Consider the following 23,714-nt stretch of genomic DNA (forward strand, 5'->3'; position numbering starts at 1 on the left):
CACTAGCCACAAATACAGACCAAAAGCAAACCTTTTTGACTTTACTAAGCCAGGGCTAAACAATGAATCCACTACTCCCAGTGACATATGTTTACAGTTGCTGTATATACTGAAGCAGTTCAGTGCTGCTGTGGATGTTTAGAGGAAATGATATAGTACTGGTTCTACTTCAAACTACAAAATATAGTGTGGAAGATGTCTCAAATGGATGTGACCTCTTTTAGGTATTATTAATCCTCTTTCCCTTTATCATTCTCATCTTTCCTCTTGACTAATACCTTCCAATTCAGTGAAAGTGGGAAACAGAGGCAATGATGAGGATATTCTGTACTATATAGAGTAATTACACATGAAAATACAGTGCTATTATTCCCCTCTTAAATTTTCTAATATTGTTGTACCACTTAACATGCTGTCTCATTTCACCTTAATCCTTGTGTGTTTTCTTAATCTTCTCAGAAATTATTTACTTTTGTATGTTACTTACCGCAATCCCATTGCCTTTTCCTAGCCGAACGGGCCAGAACTATACATCCCTTTTTTCACAACCAATGGAATTCACCAGTGAGGATCTATCTGTGTGAGCTGTGTGAATCGAGTGTTAGTGATACTTCAACTTTCATATTAAGAACAAAACAGTGACATTCTCAGTAGAGTGAACTGCTTAATTTGGGGAATTTCACCCAGAATATTATTTTGATTAAAATCATGAATGGGTCACAGTAACACAATAAATAGGATGAAATATGGATAAGCAGCATGTTCAAAGCTGAAAAATGGAAATGAGACATAAAAAGAATGGGCACATACTGAAATTTAATCATTTTAGAAACAAGAACATTACACTTACCTGGTTGATGGGGTTCTGAGAGCTCTTCTACTCCCCAAGCCCGGCCCGAAGCCAGGCTTGACTTAGACATCTTTATCAGAAAAAACATCTAATCAAAGACAAATTTAAGTGTAAAGCTTCTCCGAGACTGGTATCAGGAGCATGGGAGGAGACCCCTGGTAAACTTGTGTATAAAAAGCTCGGGAAGGAGACAAAGACTTATGATAGTTTGAGCAGTTTACCAAGTACCCAAGAACAAAAATCAACATTGCATGTAATGAAACGTCTCTCTGTGGTGGGTGCCCTCAATGGCTCCCAATTGCTAGCCTCGGAGAGACACTGAAAGGTTCCTCCCTGCAACAATCATTCACTGATTTCCAATTGATTAATATCAGGCAAACCTTTTGCTCCATCAACAGATGCACTTACATTGTTGATTAAAAATTAATTAGAATTATATGTAAAAGTCATAACAAAAATGAATAGTAATACAAAATTGCCTAATAAACAAGAGGAAACAAAAGAAAGTCAACTTTTGTAATCCTCTACAATCCGAGATTTCTGTTAGGTACAAGTGACTCAATTTGGGTGGGATATATACTGTACATGTATTCCTAAATAGAAAAAAACTTACGGGGCCCGGATCCAATTTCCGCAAACATGCTCATACTCTCTGATATCTGTTGTGCATATTCGACATGGCAAATGCACCAACTTTTGCTAATAGATCAACATTGTAAAATGAACACAAAAAAATTAAACAAAAAGTGATTTTAATAAATTTCAAATTTCTAATTTTCAAATTATCTTTAAAAACAGTAAAAGTCTTTATCTTGTATTTATTATGGTCTAAGAACAGCATATGATTCTTATCTTGAGGTTATCTTGAGATGATTTCGGGGCTTTAGTGTCCCCGCGGCCCGGTCCTCGACCAGGCCTCCACCCCCAGGAAGCAGCCCGTGACAGCTGACTAACTCCAAGGTACCTATTTACTGCTAGGTAACAGGGGCATTCAGGGCGAAAGAAACTTTGCCCATTTTTTTTTTTTTTTAAGTTTAGGAGTACAGTTTTCAAACAAAAAATATTTCAATATGGCCTTCCAATTATGGGCCAAATTTAGATGGAAAAAGTTATAACCCCCAAATTTCTGGGTTTATGTTGAGAAGAAAAAAAAAAGGTTCTTTAGAACAAAGAACTTTGCATATAATATGTGAAAATGGTGAGAATCTATCAGAAACTAGATTTTTCAAGCAGTCTCAAAGCTCACAATCTAGTTACAGTATAGAGAAAAATGAAGTTCAAGTTCTTGGCATTATATATGATCGTTATACTTCATGGATTTCCTTGTAAGATTTAATAATCATTGCTTGGCATTCGGACTCGAATATATTAAAGTTGGTAGGTCAATGTGTGTTGAAATGAAGTCAAGAAAAAATAACCCGCCCAAACAACAAAATATAAGGATAAGGATAATGGGTTAGGGGATAAAATATAAGTAATAAAGCCCTCATCTGCTCCCCATTCAGCAAAACAACCTAAAAAGAGACAAAGAAAAAAAAAAAGTCTGAAATCTGTGAAAAAATCGGCCAAAAAAAAATGAAAAGTAACACGTTTTGCCGCCTCTGGCCGGTTTACATGTTGACCAATTTCGTTCAAACTTCACATACTTAGTGACGGGTATGCGTTCCCTAATATGTAGAAGCCACAACAAAATCACAAAAAAAACAAAATCCCCCCTAATAAAAAAAAATTTGGAGGACAAAACAAATATTGGCATTCGGCAATGTATTTATGCGATATATATAATAAAAAACAGCAAAATAACATTCATACTCATTATTATTTGTGATATTTGTTATGTGATATTATTATTTGTGTGATTGACACCTTCAGTAATCGTAGAAGGCACCAGCTGCATGTCCACTTTATGATGATGATGATGATGATGGACGACGACGACTAACTAACTAACTAAACTAAACTAAACTAAACTAAACTAAACTAAACTAAACTAAACTAAACTAAACTAAACTAAACTAAACTAAACTAAACTAACTAACTAACTAACTAACTAACTAACTAACTACTACTAGTTCTTTGAGCATTGGACAGGTGCTTGCATCTCATCACTGCACTATCCCTGAGTTCCAGTAAGCTGGTGGTGTTATCGTTATCATCAGTACTAGTTGCTCACAGATTTATTATTTAAAAAATTTGTATAAAATCCATTTACATATTGGGATGAAATTTTCCCGATACCGATGCCAAATGACGTGAGATTTGCTTAACATATTGCAACTTTTTATTTTTATTTTGGACGAGTATTTTTGGGATTCGGGCCCCTTAAAGGTTCCTGGATAACAGGGATACATTCCAGAGACCTTCAAAATTCCACTTTTTTCTACTCTTTACTCAAAATAGCCCAGATTTGAACACAAATACGTAATCCTTCTTCCAAGTTTCAGTTACAGACTCTGTGCATAATAAAGCTCAAAATGCTTGGTGTGTTCAGTGACCAGGGTGCAACCCATAACAGTTGCCTACCTCCTGGGTACCCAACTACCACTAGGGGAACAGAGACTTGTGCAGGTGACGAGTCACAATAACGTGGCTGAAGTATGTTGACCAGACCACACACTAGAAGGTGAAGGGACGACGACGTTTCAGTCTGTCCTGGACCATTCTCAAGTCGAACGACTTGAGAATGGCTTGAGAATGACATTCTCGACTTGAAAATGACATTCTCGACTTGAGAATGGTCCAGGACGGACCGAAACGTCGTCGTCCCTTCACCTTCTAGTGTGTGGTCTGGTCAACAGAGACTTCATGTGAAAGGAAAAGTGCCCAAATGTCTCTTGTTCTGCAGAAAGAATAAAACCCAAGACCTCATTCACATTGATGCCAATGAGTGCAAGCCAATATCCTCTCAAATAAACTCAATACGGTAATCAAGGTGACTAAAACATTTTCTCTGTTGACATCCACCACTACAGCACTGCCTTTAAGAATATCACAATGGTTGGCCCACTGCGTGTCCTCTTTAATGCAACATTAAATCTTGGCTATTCCATGGTAAGCCTTTTGCACCCAAACACCAAAACCAAGGCATGAAATGCAATGACAGCAGTTCTAATAATATATGCTTGGTGTGTGGTTTCTGTTTTAAGGTTACCTTAAGGTTAAAGTCACGGGCTGCTTCCTAGGGGTGGAGGCCTGGTCAAGAACCGGGCCGCGGGGACACTAAAGCCCCGAAATCATCTCAAGATAACATCAAGATAAGATATACCTTGTGATGATTTTGGGGCTCAACGTCCCCGTGACCAAGTCCTCAACCAGGCCAGGTTAAAATGCATTACAATTTTTTTTTCTAAAAACTTTAGTGTAATTCATTATACAATATACTGTATGTAGGTATGTGTGTGTACTCGCCTAGTTGTACTCACCTAGGTGTGCTTGCAGGGGTTGAGCTCTGACTCTTTGGTCCTGCCTCTCACCTGTCAATCAACTGGTGTACAGATTCCTGAGCCTACTGGGCTCAGGAATGGGCTCTATCATACTGTATTTACATTTGACACTGTGTATGGAGTCAGCCTCCACCACATTACTGCCTAACGCATGCCCTTCTGTTAACTACTCTGACACTGAAAAAGTTCTTTCTAATGTCCCTGTGGCTCATTTGTGTACTCAGGTTCCACCTGTGTCCCCTTTGTTCGCGTACCACCCGTGTTAAACAGTTTATCCATAATTGTGTATGTATGTATGTCACTTTTGAGTACTATAGATGGAGGTCTAAAATTAACATTTGGCAATAGCTAAACATATAGAAATTAAATAAAATTAAGCACTAATAGCACAACTTTATCAAACATTTTTGCAAATACTGCATGAACTAACAAGCTGTAATCTTTCTCAGCTTGTAGCCTAGACCAAACCCATTCATTAGCTTTTGACAGCAGTGTAATTTAAATGCAGAATGATCCCTTACCTTCAGCTTTTTAACAAGACTTTCAATAGCTCTTTTGGCAAACCCCTCCGATTCTCCCCCTTGTCGATGGCACATGAGAGAATGGACGATGCTCAAACATGCATCAGCAGAGGTTGGGGCTGCAGTCATCTGTAAATGTGGATTCTATATTAGGCTACCGATAACCATTGTCCAGTAATTATGTTTATTAAATCAACACCTTTCCAATTTCAAGATAATTGCCCTGAAAGAAAAGACCTACCTAAATCCAAATTAAATACCCATGGTGCTGTAAAGACTTTAGAACCTAAGACCGCTTGTGGTAAATGTTCAGCAAAATACGTATGTTATAATATTTGTACTGTAACTAAAATAAAACTTCATTAGAAGTTTAATGAAGTTGGATTCATAAATGAATCCAACTTCATTAGGGTGCTCAAGAGAGGTATTCTCAGTTTTCTACCTTAGAAGGGTAAAGTCATACCACATTCAGAAGGTTTGTGGTCCCCAAATCTCAGCAGATTAAAAAAAAAACTCAATTTCCCTCACATTATTAAGAACATTAAACATTGACAATGTTCTTTAATTATATTTTTATACATGTTTTTTTTTAGAGTGCAGATAAGAAACTCGAGATTCAGATATTTTCCAGTACAGGTATAAATAAATCTTAAGAATCACATCTGCTTTCCAGACATTGTAATTTGAGTATTTAAAGGCAGTACTATACTAGTAGTTCTGAATCTTTACAGATTCTATGCAAGTAGTATAAGATCTCAATGTTTCCTGGTCCATGTCTCACATGGCTTGAAAAATGTGATCATAGAGCAGTGATGTAAGTAAAATCTTATTGCGAGTAGATGTATGGTTAAGATGACAACTATAGGATGACAAGAGTGGATAATCTTGAAGGGGATGCATAATGGGGTACTAAATAGTAATTACCTGTGTAATTACCTAAGTGTAGTTATAGGATGAGAGCTACACTTGAGGTCTCCTGTCTTCCCAGTATTCTTTTACATATAATGCTTTGAAACTACCTGTACTGACAGTTTTGGCCTCCACCACCTTCTCACTTGTTTAAAAAAGAAACATACCCTACAATTTCTGTCCCCCCACCCTTTCCCACCGGGAATTGAACCAGGGATTCTCGATTTTGAGTCAAGGACGTACTACAATCCTTGATTGTAGTATCTAAAGGAAACTACAGGTGGTTTAATGGTTCATGCAAAGGAGCTCACATTTGTACTCAGCCAAACTCATTTGTATACATATCTAACCTTAGCTTATAACAATCTAGCAATCCCATGTGGATTGTGGTAATCGTGTGTGTGTGTTGAGTGTATGTATATTCACCCAATTGTGTGTAATAATAGGCACAGATCCCAGTCTCTGGATATAGAGCCCAAGTACTGAACTCTACCTCTAAACCAATTTATGCCAAACACACCATGCTACCTTACATACTAATATCAGATGTTAATGGTCAGTAGTTTCCTAGATACAAGCCACTGTACATAGATGTACAGTTCTAGTCTATAGTGGGCCTGGGAATAGCAAAAAATGAATTTACCAAACAATATGGAAACAGCTAAATATTACAACACCCTGTTCCGTAATACGAGATCTTAACAGTCAATGCTTCCAGATTCCCACTGAACGTTGAAATATCTGACTCGAAAGCTAGTTTCTGGATACTCCCAGTGCCAAATATCCTGGACCTAAACATACTATTCAAGGTGAATTGCCCAATAGTATGGAAATGAAGCAATGTATGACACTGATCATAATATACATAGGTATAATAGCAAAATTCCCTCATAAATGTTAAATGGCAACATGGCATCCAGACACACGCGCGCAACAATAAATTAGGAACATTTTCTATCATCTCCAAGGGGTCTTACATATACAGCAACAAATCAAGTATTCTATTTTAGAACAGCAATGAATGTCAATAACTGTCTATGGTAGATTTTAATCGTTTGATAAAATATTTATCAATATTTGGTAAATGTTGTATTTTTCCCAACCTAACCATGATAATCCTTCCATATACAGGTAATTCTATACTTCCATTACCAAACTACCATCTGCATCCAAGTTTCCAAGAAAGCAGAACCCAAAACCACCACCACCACCACCAGGCACAGAAACAGAAACAAGATTTTTTTTTACTGCAGAGCTTTGATTCCATTTCAAATGTTAGGTCATAAATCGGACAAAAATAGTTTTCATTAGCTTGTAAATGTGTTGTTCTCAATAGTGTATGTTGTTTCAACATTTAATGGACTAGTGTACAGCATCTTCATTTTCTTTTTAATAAAATTATTTTATTCAATCAAACTTCTCTCTAAACAATTAAGCCAATTCAGATTTTTAAAATGAAGAGGCATTGATAATATACAAACATGTGCCATGAATAAAATAAAAATCTGACTAAAATAAAAAAAAAATAAACGAGAGTAATCAAGTACACAGACAAAAGACTTCCAGTAGATGTAGTGTACTGAATATGGACTTCTTGGGCTTTTGATAAATTACCATACGAGCTTGGTTATCCGAAGCCCACTAAACCAGATATTTGGGTTATCTAGCCAAAATCACATCCGGATAAAACTTCCCCATACCCAGACAGAAATCTGGATAAGTGAAGATTTGGCGGAATAACGTAGATCGGCATAGTTTTTAGTCCAGATCATTTTCTAGCAAAACTTTGTCATATCCGGACAGAAATCCTCATAACTGGAGATTAGGTTACAAAAATTTCCAAGAACTACTTATTTCAAGACATACAATATCAAACAACAAGACGAACTACAACAAGGTAAGCTTAAGTTTCTGTTTTAAATTATACTTTTTTATTTATAGTCAAATTTTCTTACAATACACCTGTTAACATATTTTCATTTTTGCTAGAAATTACCCACTTAAAATTATGTTAGATTAAGGACCTGCCCGAAACGCTATGCATTCTAGTAGCTTTACAAGAATGTAAAATCATCAATGCTATATGCTCTCATAAACCCAATGTACCTTCTTGTATATATATAAATAAATAAAAAATAAATAGTATGTGTGGAAATTTGACAGCCAGATGTCTGGCTTATATGTTGTGAGGGTACTTCCAATATAGTGCAGATAAGCAAGGTTGGTCAGTCCCACACAAAAGATTGGCACTGAAAGTGCACACACATGAAATAAACATCAAAATGCTAGAGAGGCAAAAGCAACAATTTGAACAATGAAAGCTTGATATGGAAGACATTCTGACTGGAAAAATGTCGAGAGTGGAATACGGCAAGGTTACATTTTAGGGCCAATGACACAGATGAGAAAACCGAAAACTGCATCATCAAATTTGCAGATGACGAGAGATACGTATATGGACATAACACTACACATCCTACTATATCATCAACATGACCATACAGCAGACTGAGGAAGGTGATCATGACACCAGGACCTAGGTGTCATGATGAACCAGCCACTGAAAGTTACTCAGCATGATAGACTGGTAAAAAGATTTACCACAGTCTGCTGTGGTAAGCTACAGTATCGACCAAACCTTAGACGTCGAGATGAAGAAAGTGTTTATTCAGATAGAGGCAGACTAGAGCTTTGAATATCAGGACTTTTGAATCTAAGCATAGAGATCCCATCTTCAAAAGGAAAATGTACAGCACAGTGACATAAAATTATCCCAGAGCCAAGTCAACTCTCCTGCCAGATGTGGTCGAGGGCCTCACGACTAACACTAGTACAAACCAGACATGACAAGAGCTCATCTCCTCAAGACCATTAAAATACTGAACAATTTGGATGATATTAATGTGACCATTACCTTAGAGGGGTGATATAGCACACACACTCAAGGCGGCAACAGCCTTAACCTCAACACAGCCACAATGTACGACAACACAGGAGATGCTTTTTAACCCAGAGTAATAAACTTATTGAATTTACTAGCCAATGAAGTACGTGCCAAGACAGAATTTCAATTCAAAATTAAAGTGTAAAAAACTAGCCAACGGCTTCCTGTCTTGTCCACACGGGAGACATCTCCCGTCACGCAGGGTGCAGTCGCACCTCCACAGATCTCCAGTATTATCGATTGATACTGGTAATGGCTCAAAAGGGCCACCACTTACGGGCCACTCATGCCCGTGCCACCTCTTGGGTGGCTTAATCTTCATCAATCAATCAATCAATCCTGTCTTGCCCAGGACTTCATAAATGGCGGCCATCAGCTAAATAAAGTTACAAAAGTAATTTATATTAGGAACTTTCATTGGTAAAATATTCACATCTTCCCCTAAATAAATGCCTTGTAAATCTCTCTATTTACAAGCCACCAAAGCCCTAGGTGTTGCTTTTACCCCAAGACTTGAGAGCCTAGGCTTGTTAGGCTGCCTCAGGCTCCACACTCTCAGGCTCCACACCACTCTCTCTCAACCACCACTCACACTATATTAATAGTCAAAACATGCACCAAACAAGCTTAATCCCGACCTATATACTTAACAACTACATAGGCCTACATGGCAGGACCTGTCTACATAAAAACACACAAATTGACTAGGCCAGTAGGCCGAGAGCCCGAGCAGGACCTACCTTCAGAAGATAAATCCAGACGGGCTACCAGCACACGAGGAGACTAGAGCCAGGGAGCTGGCATCTTGCAGGAGGTGGCAAATGACCAGCAGTGGTTTAAATGACCATTGTCTGGTAGGAATGACGTCTTGGAGGTGGTGGTAGTGGCTGGCGTGAGGGGGTCCCCCCCTTTGGTTCCTCTCTCTCTCCCTCTCTCTCTCCCTCTCCTCTCACCCTGTCACCATCTCCCTCACTCATCAACCATCTCCCCGCTCACTCGTACGCACCCTCACACCTCTAACACACCCAACACGTAAACTCCCTCGCGGAAAGGTTTGTATTATTTGGGGATTTCGTAATTCCTGGCGAGGCGAAGCAAAACAAAGCTGAAACAATCGCCGCTCGCCGCCGCCGCCGCTACCATGTCGGATTGACCAGCTTAATTGGTGGGGGGCAGCATTTATGGGCTCCACGCCCTCTACCTCACTACCTCACACACACTCCTGCCCTCATATAACCTCCCTCTCTAAGTCTGGGAATTAGGTCCTGGTCTATGACCTATTGCAACGACGTAATCGCGGTGCAATTAGGTCCAATACGAGGATTTCCAATTTTATCTACATGCATTTATAAGCGTTGAATGGTATATACCCCGGGGTCTGGGGTGTGTGTAAATGGAGGGTATTTTTTTAAATAAAGCTTTTGTGAGCGACGTAATAATCCCCCTAAGGTAACGGAATTTGCGTCAGTAAAACGTTAATTGGCAACAGGAAATGCCATTCGAGTCAGGAGGTCTTTTGATGATCCTTTATGCAGTGACATGTCTCTAGCTCCCTCTACTCTTTCCTTCCCTCTTGCCTCCCTCTTTGGTATATACCTTTCTCTCCCTCTCCCTCACACATACATGTCTTACCCCCCATACCTCCTTCATGTTAGCTAGTATATAGATGACGTACAGTGATCAGCAGGGACAATAGCACGTGGTTCGATGATATGCCGTCAATATCCTCATACATGATCGATTCTCATTGAACTCCTGTTTACTTAATATAACTTGTTTTTGTATTTACTAATAAACTTAGGTATACATGTGCTGCCTTGTATACCTATACCTATATAAAATATAGGTATAGGTATAGGTATACAAGGTCCTTAATCTAAATGAAGGCCTACATAGCGTAGATCAGAAACTATAGCTTCAGTTCATCTAATATCCCCATTTCACAGGATGGTTAGTCATACATGGAACCAGGAGACAACATGAACTGCAAAGCTAGTCAACTAGCCTGCACTATCAAACCCTGAGAAGAGTACAAGAATATCGTCCAGAGTGTATGAAGTAGGTACAGAATTTTAAGTACCTCATAAAAAAAATATTCAGGATAAAGGGGGGGGGGAAGACTTTGACAAGCCGGCGGTTTCCTGTCTTCGTCGAGCATACTTGAGTGTTAGTGGCCTTAAGACAATTTAAGGTAAATAACACGTATATGTATGTTTCAATAGCTGATATTTGCAACTTACGGTTTGAAGAATAGAGGATATTGTTTATCACTATACATAATTATATTACGAGAAAACAGCCATTGAAATTGAAATTGAAATAAGTTTATTGAGGTAAAATACACACAAAGGGATGAGGTAGCTCAAGCTATTCTCACCCCATTAGAAAACAGCCATTGATAACAAATTTATAAGGGAAAAAGTCGCATACCGTTATTTAATATTCATTCTCACTATAGAGTTAAGAGTTTGACAAATAGGAACAACTATATATTAGTCAACTTTCCCATTATCATCGACACAACTGCATCTATCTCACTGCAACACAGTCTCCATGTAGTTGGCTGTATCTATATTGTTATATATTCTCCGTCGTGTGAGCCAATACTATCGTAATATGTTTATTGTCTGTGATGTGTGTGTATGTATGTATTAACACGATGTACTGAACGGGGTGAGAATAGCTTGAGCTACCTCATCCCTTTGTGTGTATTTTACCTCAATAAACTTATTTCAATTTCAATACTCTCGCCCTTTAATACATTTTTCTTTGTCTTTAATGGAGAAATACTCTACTTCATGTCTTCATCGAGGCCACTTGTGAGATGGTGAACCGCAGGCAAATTAACTCAGGTAATTCAGATAAATTTATTTACAAAGTTTCATGCCATTTGGACTAAATAATTCTCTTTGGGTGTCTAGAGAGAAAGCCTGATCACTGTCTCCATCACCGTGTTAGGAATGCTTGTCAGTGTCACTTGTTTATAGTTTAATATCCACTTATTTTTAAATATTTGGGCAATATTTTTTGTCAATTTTCTGGAGATCTGACGTTTAATGTTCAGTATCCCACTATACTATGCAGGGTCGGTGTTCGATCCCCAATGGTCCAAGTGGTTGGGCACTGTTCCTTCCCTCCGTCCTGTCCTGTTTCCCTTCCAAGTGCTATGTAGTCATACTGGCTTAGTGCTTTCTCCTTAGTTGTTGTTGTTTAAGATTCGCTACTTGGAACAAAAATTTCCAAGTAGCACGGGCTATGGTGAGCCCGTTGTGGACTTACCTGGCACAGTAGCTGGGCTCGCTTTCTCAATATTACCTTACCTATGTAGAGTAACCTGAATTTACCTGAGGTCCAAAATCTCTATTGGTCTCAATGGACATAACAAAGGGGATATTAATAGGGTATTAAAAGTATCAACACAAGACAGAACAGGAAACAATAGGTATAAATTGGATAAGTTTAGATTTAGGAAAGACTTGGGTAAATACTGGTTCGGTAACAGGGTTGTTGATTTGTGGAACCAATTACTGCGTAACGTGGTGGAGGTGGGGTCCCTCGATTGTTTCAAGCGTGGGTTGGACATGTATATGAGTGGGATTGGGTGGTTATAAATAGGAGCTGCCTCGTATGGGTCAATAGGCCTTCTGAAGTTGCCTTTGTTCTTATGTTCTTATGAAACAGGAATCTGGTCACTTGTCATATTACTTAGAGCCCCCTTATTCTCATCTTCTATGTCATCTTATTCTCAATCTATTCTTATAGATTCTCCGTAGTAATCTACGGAGAATTTTTTGTTGTTGAATCTTGAACGAAATTAGCGGATAGGCTACTACATAGGTTTATTATCTTGTGGGTGAGATGCATCTTATGTTTTCTGTCGTAAATTGCAACTTGATGAGTTTAAATTTAAGTTGTAGCCTCTTGTATGATTTACAAGAGTCAATTAAAGTTGTCTTTAATAATATCTTCCCAAAAGGGGTTGGCCCTAAAATTAAACTTTGCGACACTCCACTCGCAACATTATTCCACACAGATAATTTTGTATTTACGGCTCTTTGCATGCTTTTTTTGATTAAAGTTTAATTGATTACTTTGATTCTAAAGATTAAAGTTTCTTTGATTCTGCCCGAAACGCTGCGCGTACTAGTGGCTTTACAAGATTGTAATTACTATGCTATGTATCCTCACAATCCCAATGTACCTTCTTGTATATATATAAATAAATAAATAAAAGTCTTCGCCCATTTAAGTATGTTTTACCATTTATTCCACGAGTTTGCAGTTTCTAGGCTAGTTTTTTCGTCTTTTACCTTATCCAAAGCTTCAGACAAGTCTATGTATGTAATAACACGATGTACTGAACGGGGTGAGAATAGCTTGAGCTACCTCATCCCTTTGTGTGTATTTTACCTCAATAAACTTATTTCAATTTCAATTTCAAAGTCCATGTACATTACCCAAGCGTGTGTGTGCTGCTGGCAGAGCCTATACCTGGGAGTGAGATCCATATAGCTCCTTATGCCCCGCCTCCTGGTCGTTGATACCTCCCGCGCTAATTACCTCTCTCATCATTAACGTTTTCATCGTATATTTTCTTCAAGTTGTGAATAGAGTTGGCTTCAACAACCTCCTCCTTCAACGCATTCCAGTACAAAGAGTGCTGGGAAGACGGGACACCACGAGCGTAGCTCTCATCCTGTAACTACACTTAGGTAATTACACTTAGGTAATTACTTGTCGTACAGAGAGCGACACGATTCTTACAACACTTCGACTCAATTGCGTGTTCAGAAAATGTAATCAAGTTCGTTAGGCAGGATATAAATATATATATATTACAAAACCATGTTGCGATGCTTTTTACAAGTTTGTGCAGTGAGATGATAAATTGTTTCCATAGGATTCACTCCGTGAATTTACTGATGTGTGTGACTGGGCTGATTGGTCTGTAGTTTTATGCTGAACCTCGTCCAAGGGGTACAGTCGCAAATGTATATATTCTGGTTAATAGTGTAACTGAGTGGCCACGTCTGTGGTAGAAAATAATCGAATCAATCAGCAACATTGGCCATGGCCGGCGGAGATGGGAATCCTGCCGGCGGTTATTGGGAAAGCTATATAGGCTTTTCCTCATTGTTTTTGATGAGGTTTTCAAGCAGTATTTGAAATTGTAGCATTAAACTTTATATCCTTTATATATTTTAAGTTATAAGGGAGGGGAGAGGACGGGAAAGGATGTGGAAGAGGGAGAGGGGTAGAAATAGCCTAAGCTACTCTATCCCTTTGAGATGTTTTTTATTGTCTAAATAAACGTACTTGAACTTGATGTGGAAAGAGGGGGGAAAGGGGGAGGATGATGGGGTAAAAGGAAGAGAGAGAGAGAGAGAGAGAGAGAGAGAAAGAGAGAGAGAGAGAGAGAGAGAGAGAGAGAGAGAGAGAGAGAGAGAGAGAGAGAGAGAGAGAGAGAGAGAGAGAGAGAGAGAGAGAGAGAGAGAGAGAAGGGTTAATTGAAGTTGAGAGGAGAGAGACAAACTATCTGGGCCATCGCTGCTCGCCGGGTACTCGGGTACTCCTCTTCTAGTGGTACTATAAACTACTACACAGTAAACCAAAATTTGGTATGGCCCTCATCCTGTCCCCCCCCCCTCTTCCCCCCTCAAAAAAAATATACGACCCCATATTTGCTATGCCTTATAATTATATTTATAAAACTTAAGCAAAATTTGTTTAACTTGTGTTGAAAAACACGATTGACACGATTTGATAATGGTCCAGGGCGGATCGAAACGTTGTTTATATACGGGTTTGTGTTGATATATTTAATAATAATAATAATATTAATAATTTTTATTCACAAGAAGGTACAATGGGTTGGTGAGATTACATAAGATTGGTGTTTTTACATTCTTGTAAAGCTACTAACACGCACAGCATTTCGGGCAGGTCCTTAATCTAATATTACAGGTAAGATGAAAAGGTACATTGTGGCAAAATTTTATATCACATATAACTACGATATCAAGTGACAAAGGTGATTACACTGGTGAATATGTCTTAAGTACTAATATTGGGGAAGTGAAGGATAGGAAAGGAACTATCAGGGGGAAAGCGCCAAGCCATTACGACTATATAGCACTGGGAAGGGGTCAGGATAAGGATTTGGGATGGGAGGGGGGGAAGGAATGGTGCCCAACCACTTGTGGACGGTCGGGGATTGAACGCCGACCTGCATGAAGCGAGACCGTCGCTTTACCGTCCAGCCCAAGTGGTTGGGCTAATATTGGGGAAGTGGGTACCACAAGATATATATTATGAGTTTGAAGCACAAGGTAGGAAAACTAATTGGGATGAAATTAGGTACATTTTGGTTTTACTTTTGAATAAGGCATAGATTGGACAATCTTTTAATTCATTAGGGAATGAGTTCCATAGACTGAGTCCTTTTATTTGCATGGAGTGTTTGTACAGATTTAGTTTGACTCTGGGGATATAAATGAGATATATATTTCTGGTGTGGTAATTATGGGTTCTATTTACATCTATCAAGGAAAAGTTTCAGATCAAGATTAGCATCTTGGAACAAGGTTTTGTACATGTAAATAGCACATGAGAATGTGTGGAGTGAGTGTATGTTTAGCATGTTAAGGGACAGCACACAGAGGGGCTGTGTGCTGTCTGAAGACAGAGTTTGTTATAGTACTGATAGCAGATTTTTGCTGAGTGATGATGAGCTTGAGGTAATTTACAGTGGCTGAACTCCATTCACAGATAGCTTATGTAAGATAGGGATAGATTAACGTGTAGTTTAATAAGATGTTGTTGTTGTTTTAGATTCAGCTACTGGGAACAAAAGGTTCCAAGTAGCACGGACCATGATCAGCCCGTTGTACTTACTTGGCACGGGAGATGTGCGTGTGTACGTATAATGAGAGGAGAGCAGAGTGGGGAACATATTGTCTGATTTTAAAGAGTATACTGACCGTTTTTTGAGACTTTTATGATGTGTTGTATGTGGGTGCTGAATTTGAGGCTTTTGTCTATGCATAGACCAAGGAACTTTCCCTTATTTTTATTGCTAATGTTAACATTGTCTATCTGAAGTTGAATTTGATTTGATGATTTACTACCAAATGAAATATAGTACGTGTTTGTGTGTAGTGTGAGTTTGTTGGTTGACATCCATGAGTGGACTTTTTGTACTTCATTATTCATAATATTATTGAGTGTGTAGGGGTAATACCTTCTTAATGCTCCCTTTCTTAATGCCCTTTCCCTTTCGCTTTCTTAGTGCCGTTCTTGCCCGTTCCTTTTCTTAGTGCCCTTTCATGCAGTTGTGCCCAGCAGTCATGTCACCCCCAGTGTCTTGCATACCGTTGCTGGGGATTTAATCAGTTTACTCTATTTGACACTCCGTAAAAAAGGGCAACTGTTTTGCCCAACAAACCTGAAAACCCAAGCAACCCACCTAACCTATCGAGGCCAGGGCATGGCGAACTTACATATATTCCGGCACTTTTAAGTTTTACTATTACGTCACATTGATTGATCCCGTAAAAAAAAAATTTAGGACGTATGTGTAGGGTATTTGTAACTTGTCTCTGATGAGACTGTAGTGAGTAGTAGAGCTGCGGTGGGAGACAAACGCAGCTTTGAATGAGTCATTGAGCAGAAATTCTTCATTCATAAATGATGACTAAGCTTCAAGAATGTGGCAAGAGACGGGTGTTAACTGGATTGCTAAACAGGAAAACCTGTCTTCTACGTGGGGGAATTAAATATAAGAGAATTGCAGTTTTGAATGGACTTAATCCGCCGTTTGGCTAATTGTTATGACAAATACTGGAGATATCTTAGTTACGTAGCCTAGTGTTAATAGAAAATTGGCGTTTGTCATATTTAAAACACAAAGCCATAGGTACTTGTCATATTAAAAACACAAACCCACAGCTACTTGTCATATTAAGAACACAAATCCACAGCTACTTGTCATATTAAGAACATAAATCCACAGGTACTTGTCATATTAAGAACACAAACCCACAGCTACTTGTCATATTAAGAACACAAACCCACAGCTACTTGTCATATTAAAAACTCAAACTTCAATCGTTTAATATTTGCTTGATAAAAAGAAATAACACTATGTTCCAAATGTTTGGAAGAACGTAGAGAGTAGATTATCATCAGTCTTTCCGGTTTGGTCCCTCTTCTATTGACAATTGCTCACTTAATGCTACTTAATTGCTACTAGTTTTAAGGCACACACACACACACACACACCAATCATGCACAACCTGTTGATGACACACATTCTACTCAATGTACCTTTTTATCGGCCCTACAACTTTGTTTATCCAAGTGAAAGAACACAAAGGTCCTGTTTGCAGAACCTCTTTGTGACTGCAACCATTCCCCCCCCCCCGCGCCATCATTCTTATGACAGGGGGGAAAGGAATTGTAAACTGACCCCCATAGAGTATGCACCCATTGAACGCATTTAATAGCAACACCCAGATGATAATCGTCTGTGATATTCGAAAGAATGTTTTAGATGGTAAGGAAAATCATTTTCATATGAAATTCCTCTGGATAAGATAGCATGTTGGCTTTTTGAAGCATGTGCTTTTGCTTGAAGAAAAAACCCAGCCTTTAGCAGACCAATAATTGAAATTAATATAGTTTTTCATTGGCAGTGACAAAGAGACCACTGGAGCGAATGTCCGATGAAAATCTTACTGACCTGACAAATTCACAAGAGCCTGAGAGATGTAGCATTAAACATTATGATGAATGCCGCGAAATGTTTATTGAAGTTTCATAAATGAAAGCAAGATCTGAAGCAAGATCTCGCCAAAACAATGTTATGGTGGCCAGATACACCTTAGATACAGATCCATCTGGCAGATTTCTCAAAACTTGTGTCGAATTCATAATGTGTCAACTTTATGGCCGTCATATTTTTAGAATGTCGAATATTGACCCTTCCCCTGGGTTGAGATATATTGTACTCTGGAAACATTAAATGCATATAAACGAACACTTTATGATGTACTACTGGATGTGCCCAAGATTTACTATGTAATACAACATGTGTAATAATGTGATGTAATTTTAACTTGAGCTTGTAAAGTACTTTGAGTCCCTTCTGTGGTGGAAAATTTAATAGCTCAGTATGTATTGCAACAGTTCTCATATCATCACAGTGATAGACAAAACTGTGGAGCGTAATAGAGAATGTAATATTGCCAGGTATTAAGTTAGGATAAGAAATAGGGTAGCGGAGGAGTAGCCTACTGATAGACATCCCCGGAGGTAATCAACGCCTGGATTATCATCATGCCTATCATACTAGGCATGATAACTGTGAGGACCATGAAGATAGCGACAGGAGTTATTTCATTATATGCATATAAAGGTTATTTACAACCCTCCATTAACTACAGCTAGGTGAAGGGAGGACTGATAAATGCAAATCAATATGGCAGAAGATAATAGATAAAGCGGCCGCAGTGACAAGGAGATCACTGATCCAGACACCGAGGGATTTTAACCACAGGGAAAATATACGTTAATATTGAGAGAGGTAGTTAGCGCGGCAGGTATATATATATATATATACCACGGCAGGAGGCGGGACATAAAAGAATTAGATCTCACTTTCCCCATAGTCAATGACATGTAAGCAGTGGTAGGCGCAGTTAGCTCCCTAGCATCAAGGGTTCGATTCCTGCACGTAGCGCTCCACCCTATGCCTCTGTTCACCCAGCAGTAAATAGAGATACATGTTAGTTTAGTCAACCGGGGTTTGGTTCTAATCTAAAGGAGGTTCATCGTTTGTAACATCTGCTGATGTAGATTTGACTAAATGTAAACTCAGTCAGGAGAACTACTCGCATACTTTGCGTCATTATATAATGATCTTAGGAATGAGCTTGATAAGCTACACAGGCTAACAGTCCACCACACCGATAACCCAAGTAATTTCCATGACTTTACTGACGTGTGAGGCTACAAAAAAAAGTCTGGAACAGCCTGGGAGCAGTGGAACTTGATATTATTTAAGAATTAGTGTCACAGAGCGAGATAGAGCACCGCTGAGTAATCAATACCTTGTTAAAGTTAGATCCCTGAGACAAAGGCTTTGTGTTTCAAGTGAGTGGCTGATATACGATATCATTCTCGTGCATCCGAGAGTACATAAGCCATGTACCACTTGCAAACGAAATGATGATAAGGATAAGGATAGGATAGAGGAAAGGAATGGTGCCCAATCACTTGGACTGTCCGGGGGATTGAATTCCGACTCTCAAGAAGGGAGGCCGTTGCTGTAATGATGAATCCAATTGGTCGGACTGGGATGATTAGAAGACTGGCGGGGGGGGGGGGGAATATGGATGGTGGAGTAGGTGGCCAGTTAGTAACATTGAGACATTAAAACCGGTTAAGATTGGGAACGTATATCTGAGAGAGGGTGGATTTACACGGGCCCCCTCAGTATGGGACAACAGAGAGGGTGGATTTACACGGGCCCCGTCAGTATGGGACAACAGAGAGGGTGGATTTACACGGGCCCCGTCAGTATGGGACAACAGAGAGGGTGGATTTACACGGGCCCCGTCAGTATGGGACAACAGAGAGGGTGGATTTACACGGGCCCCGTCAGTATGGGACAACAGAGAGGGTGGATTTACACGGGCCCCGTCAGTATGGGACAACAGAGAGGGTGGATTTACACGGGCCCCGTCAGTATGGAACAACAGAGAGGGTGGATTTACACGGGCCCCGTCAGTATGGGACAACAGAGAGGGTGGATTTACACGGGCCCCGTCAGTATGGGACAACAGAGAGGGTGGATTTACACGGGCCCCGTCAGTATGGGACAACAGAGAGGGTGGATTTACACGGGCCCCGTCAGTATGGGACAACAGAGAGGGTGGATTTACACGGGCCCCGCCAGTATGGGACAACAGGTATTCTGACTGTTCACCTCATTTGATATAATTTAATTTAGTCTTCATTTGCAAATATAAAAAGAATATAAGTCACCCACCAGGGAGTGTACAGCACAAAGGTCACCCACCAGGGAGTGTACAGCACAAAGGTCACCCACCAGGGAGTGTACAGCACAAAGGTCACCCACCAGGGAGTGTACAGCACAAAGGTCACCCACCAGAGTGTACAGCACAAAGGTCACCCACCAGGGAGTGTATAGCACAAAGGTCACCCACCAGAGTGTACAGCACAAAGGTCACCCACCAGAGTGTACAACACAAAGGTCATCCACCAGGGAGTGTACAGCACAAAGGTCACCCACCAGGGAGTGTACAGCACAAAGGTCACCCACCAGGGAGTGTATAGCACAAAGGTCACCCACCAGGGAGTGTATAGCACAAAGGTCACCCACCAGGGAGTGTACAGCACAAAGGTCACCCACCAGAGAGTGTACAGCACAAAGGTCACCCACCAGGAAGTGTTCAGCACAAAGGTCACCCACCAGGGAGTGTACAGCACAAAGGTCACCCACCAGAGAATGTACAGCACAAAGGTCACCCACCAGAGAGTGTACAACACAAAGGTCACCCACCAGGGAGTGTACAGCACAAAGGTCACCCACCAGAGTGTACAGCACAAAGGTCACCCACCAGGGAGTGTACAGCACAAAGGTCACCCACCAGAGTGTACAGCACAAAGGTCACCCACCAGAGAGTGTACAGCACAAAGGTCACCCACCAGGGAGTGTACAGCACAAAGGTCACCCACCAGAGTGTACAGCACAAAGGTCACCCACCAGAGTGTACAGCACAAAGGTCACCCACCAGGGAGTGTACAGCACAAAGGTCACCCACCAGAGAGTGTACAGCACAAAGGTCACCCACCAGAGTGTACAGCACAAAGGTCACCCACCAGGGAGTGTACAGCACAAAGGTCACCCACCAGAGAGTGTACAGCACAAAGGTCACCCACCAGAGAGTGTACAGCACAAAGGTCACCCACCAGGGAGTGTACAGCACAAAGGTCACCCACCAGAGAGTGTACAGCACAAAGGTCACCCACCAGAGAGTGTACAGCACAAAGGTCACCCACCAGGAAGTGTACAGCACAAAGGTCACCCACCAGGGAGTGTACAGCACAAAGGTCACCCACCAGAGAATGTACAGCACAAAGGTCACCCACCAGAGAATGTACAGCACAAAGGTCACCCACCAGGAGTGTACAGCACAAAGGTCACCCACCAGGGAGTGTACAGCACAAAGGTCACCCACCAGAGTGTACAGCACAAAGGTCACCCACCAGGGAGTGTACAGCACAAAGGTCACCCACCAGAGAGTGTACAACACAAAGGTCACCCACCAGGGAGTGTACAGCACAAAGGTCACCCACCAGAGAGTGTACAACACAAAGGTCACCCACCAGGGAGTGTACAACACAAAGGTCACCCACTAGAGAGTGTACAACATAAAGGTCACCCACCAGAGAGTGTACATCACAAAGGTCACCCACCAGAGAGTGTACAACACAAAGGTCACCCACCAGAGAGTGTGCAACACAAAGGTCACCCACCAGGGAGTGTACAACACAAAGGTCACCCACTAGAGAGTGTACAACACAAAGGTCACCCACTAGAGAGTGTACAACACAAAGGTCACCCACCAGGGAGTGTACAACACAAAGGTCACCCACCAGGGAGTGTACAACACAAAGGTCACCCACCAGGGAGTGTACAACACAAAGGTCACCCACTAGAGAGTGTACAACACAAAGGTCACCCACTAGAGAGTGTACAACACAAAGGTCACCCACCAGGGAGTGTACAACACAAAGGTCACCCACCAGGGAGTGTACAACACAAAGGTCACCCACCAGGGAGTGTACAACACAAAGGTCACCCACTAGAGAATGTACAGCACAAAGGTCACCCACTAGAGAGTGTACAACACAAAGGTCACCCACCAGGGAGTGTACAACACAAAGGTCACCCACCAGGGAGTGTACAACACAAAGGTCACCCACTAGAGAGTGTACAGCACAAAGGTCACCCACCAGGAACAAGCAGGAGCGTCATCAGGCAACAGTAAACACAGGGATGTACACTGAAGAGTAAGCCAGCAAGCAGCAGCAGGAAAGTTACACACAAGCAACAAGGTATAGTGTTGTTATAAGTGTTGCCTGACCTTAGCGCTCGCTAGAAGTAAGTAGAGACATTGTGTGTGTGTGTGTGTGTGTGTGTGTGTGTGTGTGTGTGTGTGTGTGTGTGTGTGTGTGTGTGTGTGTGTGTGTGTGTGTGTGCGTGTGTGTGTGTGTGTGTGTGTGTGTGTGTGTCCCCCCCCCCCCCCCACAAGACCCCCAAACCGAAATTTGCTCCCCCAATGTTATGGCAAACAGGCCAGTGAGTCACCTCGTTACGGTGTGGAGGGATTTATAAACAGGGGGAAAAGTTGTGGGTGTGGGTGGGTGGCGGGGTTTTGTGGTGGATACAACGCCCCGCTGTGTCCACACCTGCTCCTGACTGTTACTTACACACATTACACACTTTCTCATTATTTACTAAGGCCTCATACATATGCATGGGGTCGTCTGTCGTGCATGCGTTAGCGTGGCGCGAATTCTTCTTCTTCTGTTTGGTTTGTTGTAATTTAGGAGACATTCTTCTGATATCCTAGCGCACTCAGGGGCTCAAATTCGTGTTCGTCGGTGGCGGAATATATTTCGGGCCACAGATGCCAAGGTCAGAAAATATAGTGTATCATTTCGATCCTCATTTGTTTTTCGTTACATCCATAATATATTAAACTATTTCTGAGTCTTATTTCCTTATCATTCTTCTTCAAATATCTTCTCTTCTGAGCCAAAATTGCATAATGTCAACCATAAGTGTTTCCGTGGCAGGTTATTATGGACAAAGGATCGATTTGAATTTGAATTTGAATTTGAATTTTTGAATTTGAATTTGAATTTTTGAATTTGAATTTGAACCCTGTACACAAACAATACACATCATATGGAGACTCCTCCAGCCGTCGTCACCATTACAAGGGACTTGTGAGAGCTTGGTCTAACAGGCTGTTGCTTTTAGCGGCCCGCAGTCTTCTAAGACCTAGTAAGGGTCTCAGTAGTGCAGTCGGCTTCGTTCCCGACTCACAATCGAGAATTTCGGGTTCGGGTCCCGGGCGGAACAGAAATGGTTACGCTAATGTTCTATCACCTAATGCCCCTCTTCACCTAGAAGTAAACAGGTACCCAGGAGTTAGTCAGTTTGTTGTGGGGCTGCATCCTTGGGGGGGGGGGTGCAGTAATTCGACCCTAGGGGGACCTCGATATAGGCGTATTATATATATATATATATATATATATATATATATATATATATATATAATTCCCATATAACCGTTTCATTTTATCAAAGTTTGGATAAGATTCTTGCCTTAAAATTAACAATATTCTATATAGCGAACACTCGCTAGAAAACTGATACCACAAACTCTCACCAATTGATATTGGGTCAGTTACGTACCACGCTGAAGCTGTTTGAGTCCATGGTGTGGCTAGAGAAGCTGTTTGAGTCCATGGTGTGGCTAGAGAAGCTGTTTGAGTCCATGGTGTGGCTAGAGAAGCTGTTTGAGTCCATGGTGTGGCCGGGGAAGGTGTGTGAGTCCATGGTGTGACTGGGGAAGCTGTTTGAGTCCATGGTGTGCCTGGGGAAGCTGTTTGAGTCCATGGTGTGGCTGGGGAAGCTGTTTGAGTCCATGGTGTGGCCGGGGAAGGTGTTTGAGTCCATGGTGTGCCTGGGGAAGGCTATGGTGATGGGGGCCAGCCGTTAGTGACCGTCACGGCTGGCACTCCGACCCTCACTGTCAACTTGGTGTCTGAGATGGGGTGGTCGTTGGTGTGGCTGTCTCTGGGGGTGGTCGTAGGTGTGGCTGTGCGAGGGTGTGGTCGTTATCGGTGCTGTCTGTGAGATGGGCTGGTCACAGGTACACACAGACGCCATCTAGGGAGGGCCAGCTCTTCATGTCCCGTCTACTAAGCGGGGGTATAAAGACCTATAT

At 41.1% G+C, this 23,714-nt stretch overlaps 1 protein-coding gene across 7 annotated transcripts in view; it reads right to left on the reverse strand.

The window, feature by feature from the left end:
- The window catches only part of Med (Smad/Smad4 homolog Medea), a 45,786-nt gene extending 22,316 nt beyond the window's left edge, over positions 1-23,470 (reverse strand). Inside the window, exons 1-2 of one of the 7 annotated variants that reach the window (XM_069322557.1) lie at positions 23,180-23,470; positions 4,815-4,943 (exon numbers count right to left, since the gene is read on the reverse strand). In XM_069322557.1, the coding sequence (XP_069178658.1) occupies positions 4,815-4,943; positions 23,180-23,443 (393 nt within the window). In that variant the 5' untranslated portion in view covers positions 23,444-23,470. Of the gene's footprint in view, positions 1-4,814; positions 4,944-9,407; positions 9,985-23,179 lie in introns of those variants that run through there. The other 6 variants (XM_069322553.1, XM_069322554.1, XM_069322555.1 and 3 more) reach the window with 6 other exon arrangements.
- Positions 23,471-23,714: the final 244 nt, after the last annotated feature.

Source organism: Procambarus clarkii, chromosome 11 (assembly GCF_040958095.1).
Source record: "Procambarus clarkii isolate CNS0578487 chromosome 11, FALCON_Pclarkii_2.0, whole genome shotgun sequence".
Taxonomy (NCBI): domain Eukaryota; kingdom Metazoa; phylum Arthropoda; class Malacostraca; order Decapoda; family Cambaridae; genus Procambarus; species Procambarus clarkii.